This window comes from Oncorhynchus gorbuscha, linkage group LG21 (genome assembly GCF_021184085.1).
Source record: "Oncorhynchus gorbuscha isolate QuinsamMale2020 ecotype Even-year linkage group LG21, OgorEven_v1.0, whole genome shotgun sequence".
NCBI classification, from domain to species: Eukaryota; Metazoa; Chordata; class Actinopteri; order Salmoniformes; family Salmonidae; genus Oncorhynchus; species Oncorhynchus gorbuscha.
This window is the reverse complement of record NC_060193.1, coordinates 24,776,660-24,799,517: the sequence shown is the minus strand read 5'-3', so window position 1 is coordinate 24,799,517 and position 22,858 is coordinate 24,776,660. Positions and strand designations below refer to the sequence as shown.

The 22,858-nt window shown below is 45.8% G+C and overlaps 1 protein-coding gene across 8 annotated transcripts in view; it reads left to right on the top strand.

Annotated features, from left to right (window-relative positions):
- The window catches only part of ppargc1a (peroxisome proliferator-activated receptor gamma, coactivator 1 alpha), a 48,932-nt gene extending 30,114 nt beyond the window's left edge, over positions 1–18,818 (top strand). For 4 of the 8 annotated variants that reach the window (XM_046319086.1, XM_046319082.1, XM_046319084.1 and 1 more), the window contains exons 8-13: positions 2,184–3,408; positions 5,520–5,624; positions 6,286–6,406; positions 14,034–14,158; positions 14,513–14,664; positions 17,991–18,818. In XM_046319086.1, coding sequence (XP_046175042.1) covers positions 2,184–3,408; positions 5,520–5,624; positions 6,286–6,406; positions 14,034–14,158; positions 14,513–14,664; positions 17,991–18,094 — 1,832 coding nt within the window. In that variant the 3' untranslated portion in view covers positions 18,095–18,818. The remainder of the gene's footprint in view (positions 1–2,183; positions 3,409–5,519; positions 5,625–6,285; positions 6,407–14,033; positions 14,159–14,512; positions 14,665–17,990) is intronic. The other 4 variants (XM_046319087.1, XM_046319085.1, XM_046319081.1 and 1 more) reach the window with 2 other exon arrangements.
- The last annotated feature ends 4,040 nt before the right edge of the window (positions 18,819–22,858 follow it).

Genomic DNA, 22,858 nt, shown 5'->3' with positions numbered 1-22,858 from the left:
GATAAACATTTCAGCTGGAAACTTTTCCATGACATGGGGTGAAAAATGTTTTCTTTATTATCAGTAGTGATGATAGTAGTAGGCGTAGTAGTGCTAGTAGTAGTACTAGTAATAATACAAGGAGAAGCCTGAGTTGTCGTCATAGTATGATTATAAACCGCTAACCGTACACTCTAGCATCTTTTTGCTATGGCCTAGGCTCTTGGTTGTTATTGTTTTGTCACTGAGGTAAACCTGAGGCAACCCCACTACTCCGAACGAGCCCACAGATTTGACTGGAAGGACTAATCTCCTCTCACTAATAGATTTACTCTGCACTGTGTTGTCTTTAATTACAGTATCTCATGACACTGGGGTTTGGGTCTATGTGTTGCTATTTGCATGGCTTACCGCAGGATCAACTCTTTAAGCCCCGAGTCAGAGTCATTCGGTTGGAAGTCTCTTCGCAATTTACAGTCCGGACAGAAACAGATTAGGGGGGAAAAAATAAGAAAGAGACAACAACAAAAAATGGCTATATGTTAAGTGTTTGTGTCTGCCGAGCATCCATCACCAACCGGTTTGACTGAGAGGCACATATTTATCGAATTCTGATTTATTTTCGACAGCGCTAATGTCTCCTAGTTTAGGACCCTAGTGCGCATTGGCGAAACAGAAGTTCCTCAGGCACCACCCTTCCCTTTTCATCGCTCATTTCTGGTGGCGTAATGATAAACATAAGCCCTCTTTCTCAGTTCTCTCTCTGAAATGCTGCATCAAGTCTCTGTGTCTCTATCGACGTTGCACGTCTGACTGTTACAGTGGGACGGCGGTTTGCGGTTCGGTTTAATGTCAAATCCAGATAATAATTCTAGATGATAAGCTGGTCGGATTAGACGGCCCAAACTCAGGAAATGGCCCCGAAACTGAACTTGTTTACGTATCAGTCTCGCTCTTTCTCTCTCTCATTCTTGCTCTCTCTTTGTGTCTTTCTCCCGCTCTCTCTTTTCTGACTCCGAGCCGTCCCATCAAATACTCTTACACTGGATTTGAAACTAATAGCTGTCACTTGGTCCAATTCACTGCGATGGAGAGTAATGTGCGTTCATGAAAATGTGCAAAGACAGGGAGCGTAGGTGTTCAAAGTGCCTAATATACATTCCAGAGAGGGAGACCGTTCTCAGTTATTGTGTGCCTGTGTCCGTGTGAACGTGCATGTGTGGCTGTCTGTCTGTGTATTAGTCTGGAAGAGAAAGACAGGCGGTGAGAGAAAGCGAGATGATGAGAGACAGAGAGAGACAGAAAGATTGATCCAGAGAGGACGACCGGCAGGGAGAAAGGAAGGGGAAGAGACAAGAGAGAGGGAAAGGGACTGCCTACCTAGCGCTGGTTGTTTGTGTGTGTGCATTAACAGTGCCATAAAGCAGACCCATCTCAGGAAGTCCCATATAACTGCCATCTGTCGGCCTGTAAATCTGTCAGGAGGGGTCAGGTTCGGCACGAGTCACGGAGAGGCAGGCGGGATCTGAGAAGAATGACAACCCATTACCCCGGCAGACAGTGAGCCTCCATTACCAGTCAGACATCTCCCTCGCGCCAAGCCGACACTATCGTATGACAGCACAGTGGCACGCCATAGCAACATGTACCTCCGAATACTGACATATCTCGCTACCTTGACTGGCAGTAGAAAGAGGGAGCCTGAGCTATAGGAGACTTGTGATAGATTTTCAAAACTGAAGCCAAAGGTCTTTGCTATTTTTAGGCTGCATTCGAGGGTTCAAGTCGAGATGCTATATATTTTCGAAAGGATGATGTGTTCTAGTTTTCCGCTGCAGATGTGTGGCTTTCTCTTCTTCCTGAACAAGGGATTGTCCAAGGTCAGGGAGGGAGGGAGAGATGGCGGAGGTAACCGAGCCATGTAGCAGCTCCACCATATTAAGTTACACAGAGCATTACATGAATCTGTCAAGATTGCAATAAAATACAGATCAGGATGAGGAGCGGGAATGAAAGTGAATATTTTAATCAAGCCCCTGTGTTTATCCCACTGTCTATAAACAGGTTGTGGGGAGTGGAAATGGGGGGGGGGGTAGGTGGAGAGGTAGAATGCATTATAATTCCATTCTCTTATCAATCCTTTCTCTTTTTCTCTCCTTCCTCTCGCTCTTCCTCTCTCTGTCTCTTCCTCTCTCTCTCTCCAGGTCTGACACCACCTACCACGCCCCCCCACAAAGCCAGTCAAGAGAACCCTTTCAAAGCATCACTCAAAACCAAGTTGTCTTCATGCTCCTCGTCTGCCCTGGCGTGCAAGAGGGTTCGGCTGAGCGAGGCGGGCCCCTGCGGCCCCCCAGCCCTAACCCCGAACCTAGGTGGGGGTCCCTCCAGGAAGGGCCCCGAGCAGACTGAACTGTATGCCCAGCTGAGCAAAGCGTCCACTGCCCTCCCCAACTCGGTGGTCACCGCAACGACAGGGGGTTGCCAGGAGGAGCCCCGCGGCTTCAGCGACCACGACTATTGTCAGTCGCCGGCGGCCAGCACAAAACGGGACGCTGACGCTAATGCGGCTAACGCAGCTTATGCTACTGTTACCATGACGACTACTACGACAACCCCTCTGATGCCCAATCCGGTCATGGCGGAGGACAGGCATGTGAAATGTAAGGACTCAGCCATGCCACCCTCCTCCTTTTCTTCTTCCTCCTCCTCTTCTACATCTTCTCCTACATCTTCATCCTCTTTGGCCAAGCAGCTGCAGCAGAGCTCTTACCCTGTGGCTACGGAGGCTCGGGGGCAGGGCACTCGGGGACAGGATCGGACCCCCACCACCCAGACAAGAACACCCCCACCACAGACCCTAGATGGGGACCAGCATTCCACCTGCAGGAAGCAGCCCCTGCGAGACCAGGAGATCCGGGCGGAGCTCAACAAGCACTTTGGCCGCCCCCAGCAAGCCATTTACAGCCAGGATGAGAAGGGGGGGGAGTTGGTGGTGGAGGAGGGGGGGCAGGGAGGAGGGGAGAAGGTTGTCGCCCCGCAGGCGTCCGAGGAGAACCCTGCTGGGGATGAGTACTACTGCAAGCTCCCTGGTCCTGGTTCTACTGGGTACCTGCACCCGGGTCCCCCGCCCTTCCACGAGGAACTTGAGCTCCAGGACCGTGGCGTGGAGGGGCGCTACCTCTACCCCTGGGAGGGCACCCCCCTGGAAATGCTTTTCGAGTCCTGCTCGCCGTCCTGCTCGCCGTCCAGCTGCTCCCCCTCACGGGGCTCCGTCTCACCCCTCTCCTCCCTCCTCCTCTCCCCCAGACACTTTGTCTGGCCCCGTTCGGGCTCCCCCTCCTCCCGTTCTCGCTCCCGGTCCCGCAGTTCCTCCTCCCACCACCGGAGGCGCTCCCTCTCCAGCTCACCCGACGGACGCCCCTCCTCCAGGTGATTAAAGCCTCAATCTCTTCTCACCGTGTCTAGGTTCCCATGTCCATACTACGTCTTGCCCAATATGTCTACTACTTAGTTTCATTCTATGTAGTATGCCAGTGTGGATATCGGAACACAGCCAACTCATTCCCTCCTGCTGGTTGCCATTTCCCCTCTGTTGTTCGAACGTTGTTTGAGCGTTGCCTAAAGGTTGTGGGCGGCTCTGACAGTGTTCCCGGCAGGGGGTGGACAGCTCAGTCGTGTCAACAGGCCTCCTCAGCTGTCAGAGACGTGTCAGTAGAGGATAGGCCCTGTGCTCTGAGTCTCTTCAGTCTCCCAGTATGGGGCCTCCTTCAGCTTCAGCTGCTTCAGCATTCCCAGCTTGAGCTAAAAACATTGGGGAGACTCATTATATTCCACAGGAAATAGGCTTTAACAATAGGAGAGTGTGGCAGGGTCAGGGAGAATCCTTACTGGCTTGACTACTGGACAGTGGATTGCAATTGGCTGGTGTAATGAGGCTAGCCAAGCTCAACTCTCTCTATAGACTTTACTATAGAGCAGAGGCTGTATGTATCACTCTTCTTAGAGTAGAAGTGCTGATCTCAGAGCAGGTCCCTCATGTACATAATCTTATTCACTATGCTCGAAAAGGCTAAACTGATCCGTGATCAGCACTCCTACTATGAGAAGCTTGATACTTACAGACTGACAGTTCCACTGGGAAATACCAGACAAGGAGGTTTGGTGTGTTAGTCATGTGCTATCAAAATGGTATATCTGAGAAAGAGGCAACTAGGAAAATGATGAAGCGACTGAGGCGCTGGGCTTTGGTTGCTTCAACGTTGTCAAAGCCTCATTTCCCATGGCAAGGTTTTGTCTCTCTCATCTCCTCCTCTGTTTTCCTGGGATCTCTGTTTGATGCAGTGCATGTTGTTTTAAGCTGCAGCTGTTGTTTTTGCTGAGCGCCAGGCGAACCCCCCCTTTGTCCCGGAAGATGAAAGCCAAATCTGGGGAAGTGAGTTTAGTTCTGGACCCCCCCCCCCCTCCTCTGAAAACAGTGTGTATTATCACAGCAGCTCGAGAGAACTACATTTCCCATGGTTCCCTTTGATCGGAGCAGAGTGGGTACTGTATGTTTTTTTTTTTTAAGGGTTATAGGTACCGAGTAGGACTACACATATAAGGAGACTTTATCAGCGAGTTTGCATTGAGTGCCTTGCAAACTGGATAGACTCTTCGTTCACCTCCCTCAAGCTCATAAGTGAGTTTAAGTTTGTTTGCTGGGTTAATGAAAGGTCTCAATGGAGGTTAGCTTTGCCCTCTGTTTTGAAGTCCTTTACCCTTGATAAATCACTCACTCGGATGACTATCACCAACCTCGTGATACAGTACACAGAGAAAGTCACAAGGTTTATAAGGATGTCAGGGTTGGTACTTGAAAGAAGAAAAACGGGGGGAAAAATAACCACATAAAAGGTGGGGTAAAAGTACCTCAATCTCAAGAGCTCAAAGGGAAACAATTTCAACAAATCCATTTTTTTCTCTCTCAAATCCTCTCGACTCCCCATCTCTCTTTCCAAACTCTCGTCTTCCTTAACTCTGTGGACGTTTGACCGTTGCCTAGCCTCTGTCCCTCTATCATCCAAGTCTGCCTTCTTCAGCATCTGCATAATTAAGCAATGAGAGCGTGTACTCTGTGTAGGGCTACTAGCTTTAGAGTTAGGCCACAGGGCCTAAGGACCTTCCCCTCATTTAACATAGATACGAGGAGCATGTATATACTGGCCCTGATGGGGGGAAAAGGTGAGAACATCTCCCAGCTGCACTGTGCAGAAGCAGAGTCTAGCAAGTCAAATTCAGTAGAACTAGGAAAATGTGTTAAGAACAATTAGCAGAATATATTTGGACTTTTGCTTATGTGTTTTTTTTTATGGTTAGATTTTACACTGTGACTGTCTGTCATCTTGCAAGAAAAGGCTATGATTTAGGGATGCCAAGGTACAGTGACTGGCATGTCTAGACAACATTATCGGTTTTTCGAGATACGCATTTCAGATATGCACACATTTTTTAAATATCCTGGATGATATCTTGATGATTAATGTGCATTCCGTTTTTTGCAGGCCTCGTTACAACATGGACTCCAGCACTTACCGATCCAGGACCCACAAAAGCCCTCACTCGCAGTCTCGATCTCAGTCCAGATCCCCCCTCAGCCGCAGGCCAAGGTAAGGGTCCACCACATTCCCTTACAATAAACCAGGGGTAAACAGCTCTGGTCTGATGATCCAGTGCCTGCAGTTAATGCTTGTTTTCATCATTGCCTTTTAACCAACAACATGAATTGATTGAAAACCAGCAGGATTGTGGAACCCCTGTACAATGTCCTTATGCACAAACACAGGGAGTGTAAAATGTTGACAGTCACTCCTCGCTCCAAAATGATTTGCTATTGATGAGCCTAACGATACCAGGAAATCCCCAACTCTTCCCAACTCTCCAATGCACGGACAAATCTTGACGGGGAAGTTGAGAGAGAAAAGTTGCACTTCTTTCCCCCCCAGACGAAGCCCTAACTAAGCAGAAAGTAATGACGTCAAGTAGTGCTGACAGTGGCAGCTGCCCAACTCCCAACTGTATGCCTCTACCGCTATCCACCATCTCCCGCGGGCCTCCTGTGGGATCCATAACCTTAACAGCGGGGAGGAGGCATCTTCTTATTAATGTGTTTGTTTGTTTCCCGACCCCTCTGAGAAATTTAGCCCATCTCGTTGGTGTTTTCTTTTCGGCCGATACGCTTCATAACTGCTGGCGTCAAATTGAAGGGCGGATGTTGGAAGGGCGGTGGAGGACAGTGAAAGTGATGGTTTTCGTTTGGTCCCTCCGCAGGTACGACAGCTACGAGGAATACCAACACGAGCGTCTGAAGCGGGAGGAGTATCGCCAGGACTACCAGAAGAGGGAGTCCCAGAGGGCCGAGCAGAGGGAGAGGCAAAGTGAAAAAGCAATAGTGAGTTCCCCTGTCATTCTTCTTATATTCTCTCTTTTCTGATCTTTCTCTCTCTCCCTCTGCTTATCTCCTTACGTTCCCACCCACCCACCCTCGCTCTCTCTTCACCTCTCTCTCTCTCTCTCTCTCTCGCTGCCTTTCTCTACACTCCCAACCACTCTCTCGCTCTCCCTCCCTCTCTCTCTCTCCCTCTCTCTCTCTCTCTCTCTCTCTCTCTCTCTCTCTCTCTCTCTCTCTCTCTCTCTCTCTCTCTCTCTCTCTCTCTCTCTCTCTCTCTCTCTCTCTCTCTCTCTCTCTCTCTCTCTCTCTCTCTCTCTCTCTCTCATCCATCCTTCTAACAGCAGCCTGGCATTAATATCTCCCAGCTGTACCCATCGCTGTCTCACTACCTAGACAGGGCAGACAGTTGTGGGCCCGTGGCCGTGCCTCCTGCCTACTGTTCCTCTCTAATGAATGAATACATGCAAAGTGAGTCACTGAATGTTTCAGGGCTCCACTCGTTTCCTCTTTATCTCCAGGTTGTGTATTTTTAAAAGTCTCCGGCATCTGGGAACGGTGTCAGTTCTAATTAATCACACCACAGGGGCACATGTTAGAAACGGCAAGAGTGGGAGGAGGGATAAAAAGGGACATTCACCGCCAAGGCAATGTACACTTCAAATGAGGAATCTTTCTAGTGATCTAGTTTTGAATTTAATCAAAGTGTGATGAATATCAATTCTCAACCCCTCTCTCTGTTTAGTATTGCACTCGTTTGGAACATGCTAACAGAGACGGATAAAGGCACACGTCAAGTAATGCACACACGCACAGCTTTAGCCTGCATACATTTTAGACGAGACGGTTATGGGCAGCAAAGCCAAGCTGTCAGTAGAGGTTTGGATGGCAAGCGGATGTGAGGGCCACACACACGTACACTGACTGCCAGCCTTGGGGTGGCGTCCTGCACAGGGCAGTTTTTGTTGAGCCGCACCCGCCCCACGCCGGCCACATCAATTCTGAGCTTCACCCGATACCCGTCATCAGAACAGATTTTCTGTCATGCAGGTGAAAGAGGACCCAAAAGCGACTTAACAGAAACAGAGTTTATTTAAGTCCAAACAGGGAATAACAAAAATCCTCTAGTCTGTAGAGGGGAATAACTGGAGAAGCGGCCACAGACTGCAGGTCGCTTCGGGTAGGCGCAGGCCGTAGTTGATAGAGACACCTGCTCACACGCAGCATCTGATGAAGGCAAAAAACACGACAGGACAGGGCGATACACAATCACAGCAAAAACACGACAGGACAGGGCGAAACGCAATCACAGCATGGTGAATACTAAACAAGGAACCGACGGGACAGGAACGGAACACAAAGGAATAAATAGGGACTCTAATCAGGGGAAAGGATCGGGAACAGGTGTGGGAAGACTAAATGATGATTAGGGGAATAGGAACAGCTGGGAGCAGGAACGGAACGATAGAGAGAGGAGAGAGAGGGAGGGGGAGAGAGAGGGATAGAAAAAGGGAACGAACCTAATAAGACCAGCAGGGGGAAACGAACAGAAGGAAAAGCAAAATGACAAGATGATATAAGACAAAACATGACAGTACCCCCCACTCACCGAGCGCCTCCTGGCGCTCTCGAGGAGGAACACTGGCGGCAACGGAGGAAATCATAGATCAAACGGTCCAGCACGTCCCGAGAAAGAACCCAACTCCTCTCCTCAGGACCGTAACGAAAACGATAAAAAGGGAAACTAGGGTACTACTCTAAAAAAAAAAAATGAGAACTAGGGACAGACTGAGACACAGCAAGGGCAGGAACAAGAACAGGAGAGATGCGATGGCAGGGAACAGACTGAGACCCAGCAAGACCAGGGGCAGAAGCAGAAAAAAATTACCAGACTTCTTCTGCGCGCAGTCTGAACACGCAGCCACGAAACGGCGCGTGTCACGCTCCTGAGTCGGCCACCAAAAGCGCTGGCGAATAGACGCAAGAGTGCCTCGAACACCGGGATGACCAGCTAACTTGGCAGAGTGAGCCCACTGAAGAACAGCCAGACGAGTGGAAACAGGAACGAAAAGGAGGTTACTAGGACAAGCGCGCGGCGACGCAGTGTGCGTGAGTGCTTGCTTAACCTGTCTTTCAATTCCCCAGACTGTCAACCCGACAACACGCCCATAAGGAAGAATCCCCTCGAGATCAGTAGAAGCCACAGAAGAACTAAACAGACGGGATAAGGCATCAGGCTTGGTGTTCTTGCTACCCGGACGGTAAGAAATCACAAACTCGAAACGAGCGAAAAACAACGCCCAACGAGCTTGACGGGCATTAAGTCGTTTGGCAGAACGGATGTACTCAAGGTTCTTATGGTCTGTCCAAACGACAAAAGGAACGGTCGCCCCCTCCAACCACTGTCGCCATTCGCCTAGGGCTAAGCGGATGGCGAGCAGTTCACGGTTACCCACATCATAGTTGCGCTCAGATGGCGACAGGCGATGAGAAAAATAAGCGCAAGGATGAACCTTATCGTCAGACTGGAAGCGCTGGGATAGAATGGCTCCCACGCCTACCTCTGAAGCGTCAACCTCGACAATGAATTGTCTAGTGACGTCAGGAGTAACGAGGATAGGAGCGGACGTAAAACGTTCTTTTAGAAGATCAAAAGCTCCCTGGGCGGAACCGGACCACTTAAAACACGTCTTGACAGAAGTAAGAGCTGTGAGAGGGGCAGCAACTTGACCGAAATTACGAATGAAACGCCGATAGAAATTAGCGAAACCTAAAAAGCGCTGCAACTCGACACGTGACCTTGGAACGGGCCAATCACTGACAGCTTGGACCTTAGCGGAATCCATCTGAATGCCTTCAGCGGAAATAACGGAACCGAGAAAAGTAACGGAGGAGACATGAAAAGAGCACTTCTCAGCCTTTACGTAGAGACAATTCTCTAAAAGGCGCTGTAGAACACGTCGAACGTGCTGAACATGAATCTCGAGTGACGGAGAAAAAATCAGGATATCGTCAAGATAGACAAAAACAAAAATGTTCAGCATGTCTCTCAGAACATCATTAACTAATGCCTGAAAAACAGCTGGCGCATTGGCGAGACCGAACGGCAGAACCCGGTACTCAAAATGCCCTAACGGAGTGTTAAACGCCGTTTTCCACTCGTCCCCCTCTCTGATGCGCACGAGATGGTAAGCGTTACGAAGGTCCAACTTAGTAAAGCACCTGGCTCCCTGCAGAATCTCGAAGGCTGATGACATAAGGGGAAGCGGATAACGATTCTTAACCGTTATGTCATTCAGCCCTCGATAATCCACGCAGGGGCGCAGAGTACCGTCCTTCTTCTTAACAAAAAGAACCCCGCCCCGGCCGGAGAAGAAGAAGGCACTATGGTACCGGCGTCAAGAGACACAGACAAATAATCCTCGAGAGCCTTACGTTCGGGAGCCGACAGAGAGTATAGTCTACCTCGAGGAGGAGTGGTCCCCGGAAGGAGATCAATACTACAATCATACGACCGGTGAGGAGGAAGGGAGTTGGCTCGGGACCGACTGAAGACCGTGCGCAGATCATGATATTCCTCCGGCACTCCTGTCAAATCGCCAGGTTCCTCCTGGGAAGTAGGGACAGAAGAAACGGGAGGGATGGCAGACATTAAACACTTCACATGACAAGAAACGTTCCAGGATAGGATAGAATTACTAGACCAATTAATAGAAGGATTATGACATACTAGCCAGGGATGACCCAAAACAACAGGTGTAAACGGTGAACGGAAAATCAAAAAAGAAATAGTCTCACTGTGGTTACCAGATACTGTGAGGGTTAAAGGTAGTGTCTCAAATCTGATACTGGGAAGATGACTACCATCTAAGGCAAACATGGGCGTAGGCTTGTCTAACGGTCTGAAAGGAATGTTATGTTTCCGAACCCATGCTTCGTCCATGAAACAACCCTCAGCCCCAGAGTCAATCAAGGCACTGCATGTAGCACCCGAACCGGTCCAGCGTAGATGGACCGACATAGTAGTACAAGATCTAGATGAAGAGACCAGAGTAGTAGCGCTCACCAGTAGCCCTCCGCTTACTGATGGGCTCTGGCCTCTTACTGGACATGAATTAACAAAATGTCCAGCAACTCCGCAATAGAGGCACAGGCGGTTGGTGATCCTCCGTTCCCTCTCCTTAGTCGAGATGCGAATCCCTCCCAGCTGCATGGGCTCAGTCTCAAAGCCAGAGGAGGGAGATGGTTGCGATGCGGAGCAGGGAAACACCGTTGATGCGAGCTCTCTTCCACGAGCCCGGTGACGAAGATCTACCCGTCGTTCTATGCGGATGGCGAGAGCAATCAAAGAGTCCACATCTGAAGGAACCTCCCGGGAGAGAATCTCATCCTTAACCACTGCGTGGAGTCCCTCCAGAAAACGAGCGAGCAGCGCCGGCTCGTTCCACTCACTAGAGGCAGCAAGAGTGCGAAACTCAATAGAATAATCCGTTATGGACCGTTCACCTTGGCATAAGGAAGCCAGGGCCCTAGAAGCCTCCCTACCAAAAACTGAACGGTCAAAAACCCGAATCATCTCCTCTTTAAAGTTCTGGAACTTGTTAGAGCAATCAGCCCTTGCCTCCCAGATAGCTGTGCCCCATTCTCGAGCCCGGCCAGTAAGGAGTGAAATGACGTAAGCAACCCGAGCTCTCTCTCTAGAGTATGTGTTGGGTTGGAGAGAGAACACAATCTCACACTGCGTGAGAAAGGAGCGGCACTCAGTGGGCTGCCCGGAGTAGCAAGGTGGGTTATTAACCCTAGGTTCTGGAGGCTCGGCAGGCCAGGAAGTAACAGGTGGCACGAGACGTAGACTCTGGAACTGTCCAGAGAGGTCGGAAACCTGAGCGGCCAGGTTCTCCACGGCATGGCGAGCAGCAGACAATTCCTGCTCGTGTCTGCCGAGCATGGCTCCTTGGATCTCGACGGCAGTGTAACGAGCGTCTGAAGTCGCTGGGTCCATTACTTGGTCGGTTCCTTCTGTCATGCAGGTGAAAGAGGACCCAAAAGCGACTTAACAGAAACAGAGTTTATTTAAGTCCAAACAGGGAATAACAAAAATCCTCTAGTCTGTAGAGGGGAATAACTGGAGAAGCGGCCACAGACTGCAGGTCGCTTCGGGTAGGCGCAGGCCGTAGTTGATAGAGACACCTGCTCACACGCAGCATCTGATGAAGGCAAAAACACGACAGGACAGGGCGATACACAATCACAGCAAAAACACGACAGGACAGGGCGAAACGCAATCACAGCATGGTGAATACTAAACAAGGAACCGACGGGACAGGAACGGAACACAAAGGAATAAATAGGGACTCTAATCAGGGGAAAGGATCGGGAACAGGTGTGGGAAGACTAAATGATGATTAGGGGAATAGGAACAGCTGGGAGCAGGAACGGAACGATAGAGAGAGGAGAGAGAGGGAGGGGGAGAGAGAGGGATAGAAAAAGGGAACGAACCTAATAAGACCAGCAGGGGGAAACGAACAGAAGGAAAAGCAAAATGACAAGATGATATAAGACAAAACATGACATTTTCCTCCACAACCCAACCCATCGGCATAGAATTGTTCTGAGAGCCGATCCGTGACCCGACAAATATCAACTTCAAAAAGAAATATGATGACTTCATTTGTCTGGTGTCTATTCAACATTTGGATAAAAGAAAACCATGCCATTAGTAAAGAGCAATGTATTTTATTTTCACAATGAGATGCGGCATATTGACAACTCAATCGTTCTGAAGAAAAGGGCATTTTCATTAGCCATCTTACTTCCTGAAAGTCTATAACCGACATAACAAAACCTTTGCATTCAATTTTGTTTAGATATTCAAAAAGTTTAATTGAAACTTAAATCAACAATTCCCAGAATCGAATATAGGCTGCAAAAATAGATTTATTTAGTATGCTATACTCAAACTTTTAACAGCCACACAGGTTTAAACTTGATATGGTCTAAATGAACGAAAGCCTGAATTAACATTATAAGATGATTTATATATATATTTTTAAGTTAGTTAGTTCAGAACTATTTTGTTTTTACAATGACGGCCTACCCAGGGCAAACCCGGACGAAGCTGGGGCAATTGTGCGCCGGCATATGGGACTCCCAATCACTGCCGGATGTGATGCAGCCTGGATTATTAACTGACAATCAACTGAATTAGCCTATCGTAAACAAATATGCTTTGCAGGCTGTGTATCCATCTACCGGTTTTGTGTTTCAGCACCACACATATAATGGACAGTTCCCTGATTCGCTGCATGTGTGGCCGGGTAGCCTGTCTGCCTTACCATTCACCAAACAACATGGTCATGGGTTCGTAAAAAAAAAACCTTGATTGTTTCCTACCTGCAGTATAATTGTTCTGAACCGCAAGCCGACCCGCGGGTTGAAAGACTATTTTCATTCCACCCGGCAGCTTCTTTTGCTGGTCAAACATAGGGACCTGTGGACATCAGACCCGATGCAGGACTCTACCTTGGGTGCCATCTTGGAAAGCCGGCATATTTATCAGCTGTCAGGAATTAAATGACTAGTTCCACAAACTGTATGTGAAGAAGAGCCAGAGAAAAATAACACTTATGTCTTGCCATTGAGGATGCATCCCAAATGGCACTCTGTTCCCTATATAGTGCACTACCTTTGACCAGGGCCCATAGCGCTCTGGTCAAAAGTAGTGCATTACATAGGGAACAGGGTGCTATTTGGGACAGAGCCTTAGTTTAGCTTCTTTGCGGAGGTGAACTTTAAGTTTTATTACCAGGCAACTGATTTACATGTATAAGTTACCAGTGGCCTGAGGTAGCTTTCAAAATTTGAATGGATCCCAATAGACTTGCCCCAGTAATGGCAAGTAAATGAGTGAATAAGTAAATAATACCAGTGATACAACGTAGCCCAAAGCTGGCTCTGCATTATATGATTAGCAGACGCAATTAAATTGCTCCCAAAAACATGATTGCAGCCTCATGCTTTAGGTCCAAAATTATGCCGCTGTGACCTTTGTGTCCTTTGTGGTTCGAGGAACATTGTGTGACCCCCCCCCACCCTCCTCCCCGGCCTCCTGTTGCTCCTGATGGTGTTTCGTACAGGTTTCTCTAAATGGCATATTAACTGGAGCCTACTGTATGGCATAAACAACTCATTAACTCATGTTCAGACGAGCTATGGAAAGAGGAGGAGCTATGGAAAGAGGAGGGGCTATGGAAAGAGGAGGAGCTATGGAAAGAGAAAAGGCTTCCTTCTGATATTTTTCACTGGATTGAAAAAATATATATGGTTCAATATGGGCCAGAAACAAAGACAGAAAAGACAAGTGAATGAACAGGTAGATCTAAGACGATCGCTAAAGCCTCTCTGTCCTATCGGATAAGAGGAGGTATTTAGCACATTCCAACCAATCAAGGAGGAACAAAACAAGACGGGAGCAACAAAAGGCTGGCCTCACGTCAGCGCTCGCCACCGGGTGTTCCGAGTAGTTCATTACGGCCACCGAGTGAACCTGAAGGGAAGGAAACAGGATGAACGAGAGGGAAGTACTCCTCCTTTATATCTCTCCCTCTCTCTCTTTCTATCCTTTAATGAGCAGGAGGAGAGACGGGTGGTGTACGTGGGGAGACTGAGGTCCGACAGCACGCGAACCGAGCTAAAGCGGCGTTTTGAAGTCTTCGGCGAGATCGAAGAGTGTGCCGTGAACCTGAGAGATGACGGGTAAGGCCCCGGGACGGTGTTCGCGTGTGACGTGCGTGCATGCGTGTGTGTTGGCTATATAGGGAGGTAATAGGATTCATTGTGATACATTGTGTCCATTCATTCCTACCGTCTGGGTTAGGTGGAACACGGAAAAGCATCATCTCTTTCAGGGCTTTGCATCGACTTCTATGTCAAAGTCGAGTGGAGACGCAGGGCGGGATGGAGCTGTATGCATTCCGATCATGTTTTATTCATCTTATCTGTCCCTAGCCTACAAAGAGCCCTACAGATACATTTTACTGTATAAATAAATAGTGTGGATGTCCACTAACAGAGGAGGCCCTGACGTCGTTTTTTTATTCCCGACTGCAGGGACAATTTTGGTTTCATCACCTACCGCTACACTTGTGACGCCTTCGCTGCCCTTGAAAACGGACACACCTTGCGCCGGTCAAACGAGCCCCAGTTCGAGCTGTGCTTCGGTGGACAAAAGCAGTTCTGCAAATCGAATTATACAGACTTGGGTAAGTTCTGCTTTGTTGTTGCTCGGGAGAACCCCGGAGCCACGGCCAATACAGGCGGACTGTCAAAGGGAGGGATGGAGGGGGAAGCTGGGAAAGAAATAGGCTCAAGTGACGCCTTTTAAAATGAAAGAGCATATATTTACCCTTACCCCCCCCACCCCCAAGCTTTACAATTCACCTTCGAGGCATCACGGTTCTATGTACCAGTCCAGGAATAGAACTGCTCTTTTACCACCACCCATATAGGAGTATATCTCGAGGAATCGGGAGGCCTTCTTCCATTCCATTGCTCAAAGCCTATATCGTTCTACTTAGTCAATGCGCAAGTAATTGGAAAGATGAGCGCAAGATTCTTTAAAAGCTTATCTGTGATTTGTTTTGATACCCTATATACAGTGAAGTATAGTTTATGCTCTGGTCCTCTTGGAGGGTAAAGAGAGGTAGATGGAAGGCGAGAGGGAGGGGGGGAGTGGGGTGGAGGGGGGCAAGGTTAAGTCCCATCAGCCCATCCCTCCTGGGTGAGCCTCCATCTGTTGCCAGCTGTTGTGGCGTTCAACAGAGGAAAGACCTCGCTGTGGTTCCTAGCAGCGTGTCATCCACTGAGAGAAGGATGAAGGGTTGACGGGAGGGAAGGGGGGGATGAAGAAACGAGCCTGACAGCGGAGGCCTGATTGACTAATAGTCAGCCATCGCTTCCTCGTGCGACACTTATAGACAAAGACAGACACAGGCTCGGGTTCTTAAGACGGCAGCCCTACAAAGTGCCATCGACATAAAAGCATGGGTAGAGCTAGTCGATTCATCTGAGGAAAAGGTACACAACTTACACATGCATGCACCGAAAAAGAAACCTCATCCGCATGAAAGACTGGACTCGATGTTCAGATGGAACTGGTGCCGGATGACGAATATGACAATTGATAAAAAATATCTCTGCTTCTCCCTCGACAGACGGCGATGTTGAAAACAAGAATAGAAAATGGCTGGTCCATCCTTCTCTTTCTCATCCTCTACCTATACTATTGTCCCAGTATCAATAAGAGGGTAGACATTTTGGCATCGATGTTTAAATTGTCAGTCAGTCCACCAAGGTGTATGCTGTCCTGTGTGGCCATAAGAGGTCATTTGCTCCATTTGATGATGGAGGTTAGGATGCAGAGTGGGGCTTGTACAGTTGCTCCCATATTCCACTCGCCATTCATCCCTTGACAGAGAGTGAAATGGGGAATGTTTAATTTAAATTATTTTTATTTATTTAACCTTTATTTAACCAGGTAGGCTAGTTGAGAACAAGTTCTCATTTGCAACTGCGACCTGGCCAAGATAAAGCATAGCAGTGTGAACAGACAACACAGAGTTACACATGGAGTAAACAATTAACAAGTCAATAACACAGTAGAAAAAAAGGGGAGTCTATATACAATGTGTGCAAAAGGCATGAGGAGGTAGGCGAATAATTACAATTTAGCAGATTAACACTGGAGTGATAAATGATCAGATGGTCATGTACAGGTAGAGATATTGGTGTGCAAAAGAACAGAAAAGTAAATAAATAAAAAACAGTATGGGGATGAGGTAGGTGAAAATGGGTGGGCTATTTACCAATAGACTATGTACAGCTGCAGCGATCGGTTAGCTGCTCAGATAGCTGATGTTTGAAGTTGGTGAGGGAGATAAAAGTCTCCAACTTCAGCGATTTTTGCAATTCGTTCCAGTCACAGGCAGCAGAGTACTGGAACGAAAGGCGGCCAAATGAGGTGTTGGCTTTAGGGATGATCAGTGAGATACACCTGCTGGAGCGCGTGCTACGGATGGGTGTTGCCATCGTGACCAGTGAACTGAGATAAGGCGGAGCTTTACCTAGCATGGACTTGTAGATGACCTGGAGCCAGTGGGTCTGGCGACGAATATGTAGCGAGGGCCAGCCGACTAGAGCATACAAGTCGCAGTGGTGGGTGGTATAAGGTGCTTTAGTGACAAAACGGATGGCACTGTGATAAACTGCATCCAGTTTGCTGAGTAGAGTGTTGGAAGCCATTTTGTAGATGACATCGCCGAAGTCGAGGATCGGTAGGATAGTCAGTTTTACTAGAGTAAGCTTGGCGGCGTGAGTGAAGGAGGCTTTTTTGTGGAATAGAAAGCCGACTTTTGATTTGATTTTCGATTGGAGATGTTTGATATGAGTCTGGAAGGAGAGTTTACATTCTAGCCAGACACCTAGGTACTTATAGATGTCCACATATTCAAGGTCGGAACCATCCAGGGTGGTGATGCTAGTCGGGCATGCGGGTGCAGGCAGCGATCGGTTGAAAAGCATGCATTTGGTTTTACTAGCGTAATGCAGGGCCACTGGGAGGTCAGTAGGTCATGGCAGAGGGAAAAAATAACATGTTCTTCAAAGGAATGAAGGCATTATTGTATATTTCCGAGGTCCTTGAGAAAAGACATGGAGCGCTAAGACAGCTAATCAGTCTCTCGGAATGAAAAGAAAGACCTTCGTTCTGCTTCCTCTCTTTTTTTGTGGGAGAAAAACTAGTTCAGGCTATCGCAAACTGCCCCGTGACGGGAGTAGGAGAAAAAAGGGAAGGCGAATAGAAAGAGAAGAGAAAAGCGTAGTGTCCAAAGCGAGGGAACTTGAATAATGTCATGCGGTAGCGACCTCAGTCCCTCCTCTCAATCTTGCCCGGCGCGCTCGTCTCGATTTTTTTTTTATTGTTGTTTTCCGAGACACTGTCCATTAGTTCTAATAGTGTGCATGGGTATTTTTCATCCGTCAAGGTGTGCGGCATGACACAATCCACCCCTTGGCCATAGCATTAGATCACGACTGGCATCTCCAGCTTGCCATGGTCATTCCCATTTCTCAAGCTCTCAAAGTTTGCCGCAGTCTGTGTGTGGGGGCCCCATTTGTGAAGCTGTCTGCCACGAGAGATAAGACACTTGTTTATTATCGCGCTGACCATTCAAAATAGATGCCTCCGACCACTCGCTCAGTTTGGGATTTTTTTTGCTCACTCGGTGTCAGGAAAAGCTTTATTTTCCACCCTGAGCATTTTAATCATGTAAACATTGTGTCTAAAGACCTCATTTCAGGAGAGACTTTGGGACTTATTGAAAAGTAACAAATGCAGATGGGCTCTTTGAGATTGATGTAGAGGTGCCACTTGCCTTGATCTGTGAGACAGGTATTTTGTGTCCAGCGACATTTTGTGTCCAGACATTTACAATACACTTTAGTCGTTTGGCAGACGCTCTTATCCGGAGCGACTTACAGGAGACCACTTAGGTTGCTTAACACTGATGTCAAAATGAATCTCTGGTTTCAGATTCCCATTCTGACGACTTTGATCCAGCCTCCACTAAAAGCAAGTATGACTCCATGGATTTTGACAGCTTGCTGAGAGAGGCCCAGCGCTGCTTGAGAAGGTAACATGTGCTCCAGCAGCCGCTGTCTACCAAGAGGGATGTCTTGATACCTCACTAATGCTTCTGTCCTTTGACTACGAGAAGTTTTACACTCTATGTAAGAGAGTATATAAAGAGGAATCTATATATATATATAGACCTATATATATATATATATATATATATATAACAAAAAGTATATTAAAAACAACGTTTACATGAACATAGCTGCTGAAGAAGCTGGGAAGCGACAGTACCTGGAAAGCCAGTGAATCCTCATAACCCTGTACACAGATGTGTGTGCTTTACTGCTGTACAACAGTCAGTGAAAGACAAAAACATTCATGAGATTTTTTTTCTCTCCAAGCACTACAAAAACCCAACTATGCTTTGAGTGGTGAAACATGTGCAGCTCGTTCAGTCTTTTTTTCTTTTTGTCCTTGATTATTATTATTTTTTTAAATCTGGTGTTTGGGATGTGGTGTTACGTTATTAACGAGAGTATAGGGAAGCGTATCTCGGAGGCTCAAGATAACGTTGCTGTCTAGATTTTCAGGACAAAAAAAATGTAGCCCTGTATATACAGATATTATCAAAAGGAATATTTTTATTTTGTGTACATATCAAACAAAGTTCTTTATTTGTTACAGCTATGCACTGTAAAATGCAGCCTTTTTAAAATGATGAAGACATTTTCTCAATTAAGAATGTCGATCTGTAGTTATTACAATGATGTAAGACATATTGTACACCTACATGAAGTTTAGAGGACATGACATGATTGTAAAAATGTGTAGGAGGCTCATTTTGATGGAGCATGTGAACAAATTTCCTTTTAAGAATTATTTTGTTGGGGGAAAAAAGTTAACCATGTATAGTTTTATCTGTTTATAAAGTTTCTCAATCAGTGTTTTTCCGTATACAACAAGTATAAAATGCATTTTTAACGTGTTTTTTCATGATTGTAATGAAACAAACCCCATTTTTAATAATATTTCTGAAACAATCAGTATATATATATATATCAATTCATTTTGATTTCAATGCTTTTTATGGTTCTCGTTTTGATAATTTTACTCTCAGTGAGAAAAGACTACTACTAATGTTTAATCTGTTTAATCAGGATAAACCGTGCATATTTATCTATTTATTTTAATATTTGAATCAAAAATATTTATCCTCTCCATCTCACATGGTGTACCTCACACATTTTTGCTATTTATATTTTTATTTGATTTTTGTTATTTCACTTACAATCAGTGGGTAAGGTGTACAATAATGTGGGAATATTACATTCTATGCCTTTCAGAAACAATAAAAAATCAATTATAATCTCCTCGACAGTGGCCCATCATGAGATATGCTGCTCATTGTCCAAGTGATTTCTGTCTCCACAACAGTGGTTTGCAGCCATGACAAAATGTCTACCACATTATTTTCCTTTATACACCGTAGAACATGAAGCAATAAAATGATTTTCCAGGTATTTTTGTTGTACCACACTGTAAAAATCTGTTTCGTTGCTCCACACGCTTGATTATGTGAATGCCAAACAAAAGTTTACAATTTTCTTTCCTGAATTTAAAAAAATATTGTATTTGATGTACAAACTATATATATATATATATATATATATATATATATATATGATGATAATAATAATATTGACATTATTCACAATAATTACAAAAATAATAATAATATAAATGAAAGAAAAAGTATATAAAAAAGCAATAAATTATTTTTCAAAGTTGTATTTTAGCTCATATTGTTGTGTGGTTTTGGACCCTGACCCATTACCCAATCGCTGGCAACATACAGGGATTCCATTCCAGTGTCTTAGCATGGTCACATGACCCTTATCACCCAATAGAGAACACTTACAGAATGTTTTGCTCAACACTCGTGTTTGCCCATTTAGTGTACGTTCAGGTCTGTGTGTTTGTGTAGAACATTGTGGCAACTGTACAAATGTAAACTAATACCATGGAAAACACACTGTTAAAACTGTAGTGTTCAACAACAAGCATCCTAGCATCAAAACATTTGTCTGTGTCGCGCATGGCTATTAAATGATGACAGCCGATACAGCGCATAGTACTTTGAATATCAGGCTCTCCTTTCTAAATGGCACTACTTGAATGACATCTTATAAGCCTAGAGAAACTACTCAATACTGCATGGAGCCGCACCATTTTCTATTAGGCGCTGCTGCCACACAGTCCAGATACCACAGCACCTTCAACGTGACATTAAAGGTAACCTTGTGCTTTCTGGTGCAATGAATATCCTGTTTATAGTGCGAGCTAAGTAACAAGAAAAACCAGCCTACATTGCAAGAGGTAGAACTCTTTTGTATGAAAGCTTTGCTGATCACAGGCCACCTTTCATGAAGTTTGACTTGTGTAGATGAAAACGAGCTAATTTCCTTGATGCAGAGGCAAAATCAGTGGTGGGGAAATCTCCCCGTCCACCTGTATTTCAACATATTTTTTATTTTATGTACAGCGCTTGGGTAATGGTGTCGCGTCCCATTTGATAGATGTGGCTTTAATCATTGTAATAAAATAAAAAAAAATCTGCTTTGTAAATCGCCTAGAGTAGTAATATATTATAACACCTTATGGTCCTCAAAATGTCAACTGTGTCAGACTTTTTAACAATGTGAACTACTGAGGAATTTGCCACTGCTTAAACGTTTGTTGGGTGATCATGTTTCTTTTGGAAGGACAATGGTGTGAGCGTGTGTGTGTGTGTGAGCATGTGTGTGTTTATAGGCAGGTGTGTGTGTGTGTGTGTGTGTGTTGGGCAGAGGGGGGGGGTGGGAGGGGGCGGGGGTATTGCTTTGGGTTGTTACCTGTTTGTGTCCTATCCACGTTGCCTTCTGCCGAGTCCTTACCGATGCCTTTGTGGTTCTACCTATTGTATGACTTTCTTGTGAATTTAGTTTTTATGTGCAATTCTCATCAGCCTCACCATGCCAATAAAGGGAAATGTGTTTGAAAGAAACTCACCCGGAACCCTCCTTTCATGTGCCTCTTTTCTTTGCCGTCTCGTCCCTCCTGCTTCCTCTCTCATTGTCCTGGTAAGACTGTGTTATTCAAGCATCATTGTGAGCAATTGAAAAATCGGCACTGCGTGACTGTAGTGGCGTATCCTTGAAGTCTACCCCTCCATGCGAACACTGACGATTGAAATGCAGGGCCTTCAGAAAGTGTTCACACCCCTTGACGTATGCCACATTTTGTTGCGTTAGAGCCTGAATTCAACATTTATTAAATCGTTTTGTCCCCCTCACCCATCTACACTACCTCAAACTAGCAAAGTGAACACATGTTCTTTGCCAATGGCAAGCATACCCATAACATGATGCAGCCACCACCATGCTTGAAAATATGAAGAGTGGTACTAAGTGATGTGTTGAATTTGCTCCAAACATAGTGCTTTGTATTCCGGATATAAAAATAATTTGCCACAAATGTTAGAATTAGTTTTTTGTCTTATTGCAAACAGGATGCATGTTTTGGAATATGTTTATTCTGTACAGGCTTTCTTCTTTTCACTGGCATTTAGGTTAGTATTGTGGACTAATTATATACAATGTTGTTGATCCATTCCCAGTTTTCTTCTATCACAGCTATTAAAGTCTAACTGTTTTCAAGTCACCATTGGCCTCATGGTAAAATCCCTGAGTGGGTTTCTTCCTCTCCGGCAACTGAGTTAGGAAGGACACCTGTATCTTTGTAGTGACTGTGTATATTGATACACCATCCAAAGTGTAATTCAATGTCTGTTCATTTTTTTTAGAAAAAACAATATATGCTCTTCTTTGCGAGGCATTGGGAAACATCCCAGATATTTGTGGTTGAATCTGTGTTTGAAATTCACTGCTCAACTGAGGGACCTTACAGATAATTGTATGTGTGGGGTAGAGATGAGTTAGTCATTAAAAAAATCATGTTAAACACTATTATTGCACACAGAGTGAGTCCATGCAACTTATCATGTGATTTAAGCACATTTTTACTCCTGAAGTTATTCAGGCCATAACAAAAGGTTGAATACGTATTGACTCAAGACATTGCAGCTTTTAATTTTTAATACGTTTGTTAAAATGTCTAAAAACGTAATTCCACGTTGCGTGGCATTATGGTGTATTGTTTGTAGGCCAGTGACACAAAATCTCTATTTAATCAGACGAACAACAAAATGTGGAAAAGGTCAAGGGGTGTGACTACTCTCTGAAGCCACTGCACCTGTGTTACTGGGTGCAATGTTGTAAATCAAATGTACTTGTCACATACACATGGTTAGCAGATGGTAATGCAGTAATAACCAGTAATGCAGTAATAACCAACGAGTAATCTAACCTAACAATTCCAAAAACGACTACCTTGTACACACAAGTGTAAAGGGATAAAGAATATGTACATACAGATATAGGAATGAGTGATGGTACAGAACGGCATAGGCAAGATGGAGTAGATGGTATAGAGTACAGTATATACATATGAGATGAGTAATGTAGACATGACACCATGCTGCCGGTAGTAGTATGCATTTACCTTAGGTTTCCCAAAGCTACATCTATCTGCATTAGGTTACTGAAACTGTATGAAACGAAAGACTACGCATATAACATATCAATGTCTTCATGTGTAGCTACAAGTCTCGACCAAGAACTTAATTAGACCTAAGCTTTCCCCTCTTTGATATTCCTATCACCTGAAAATGCTATATATTGTCCTTGTTGTCAGTGTCCACAACTTTAGCCCTGCGTACCATGACT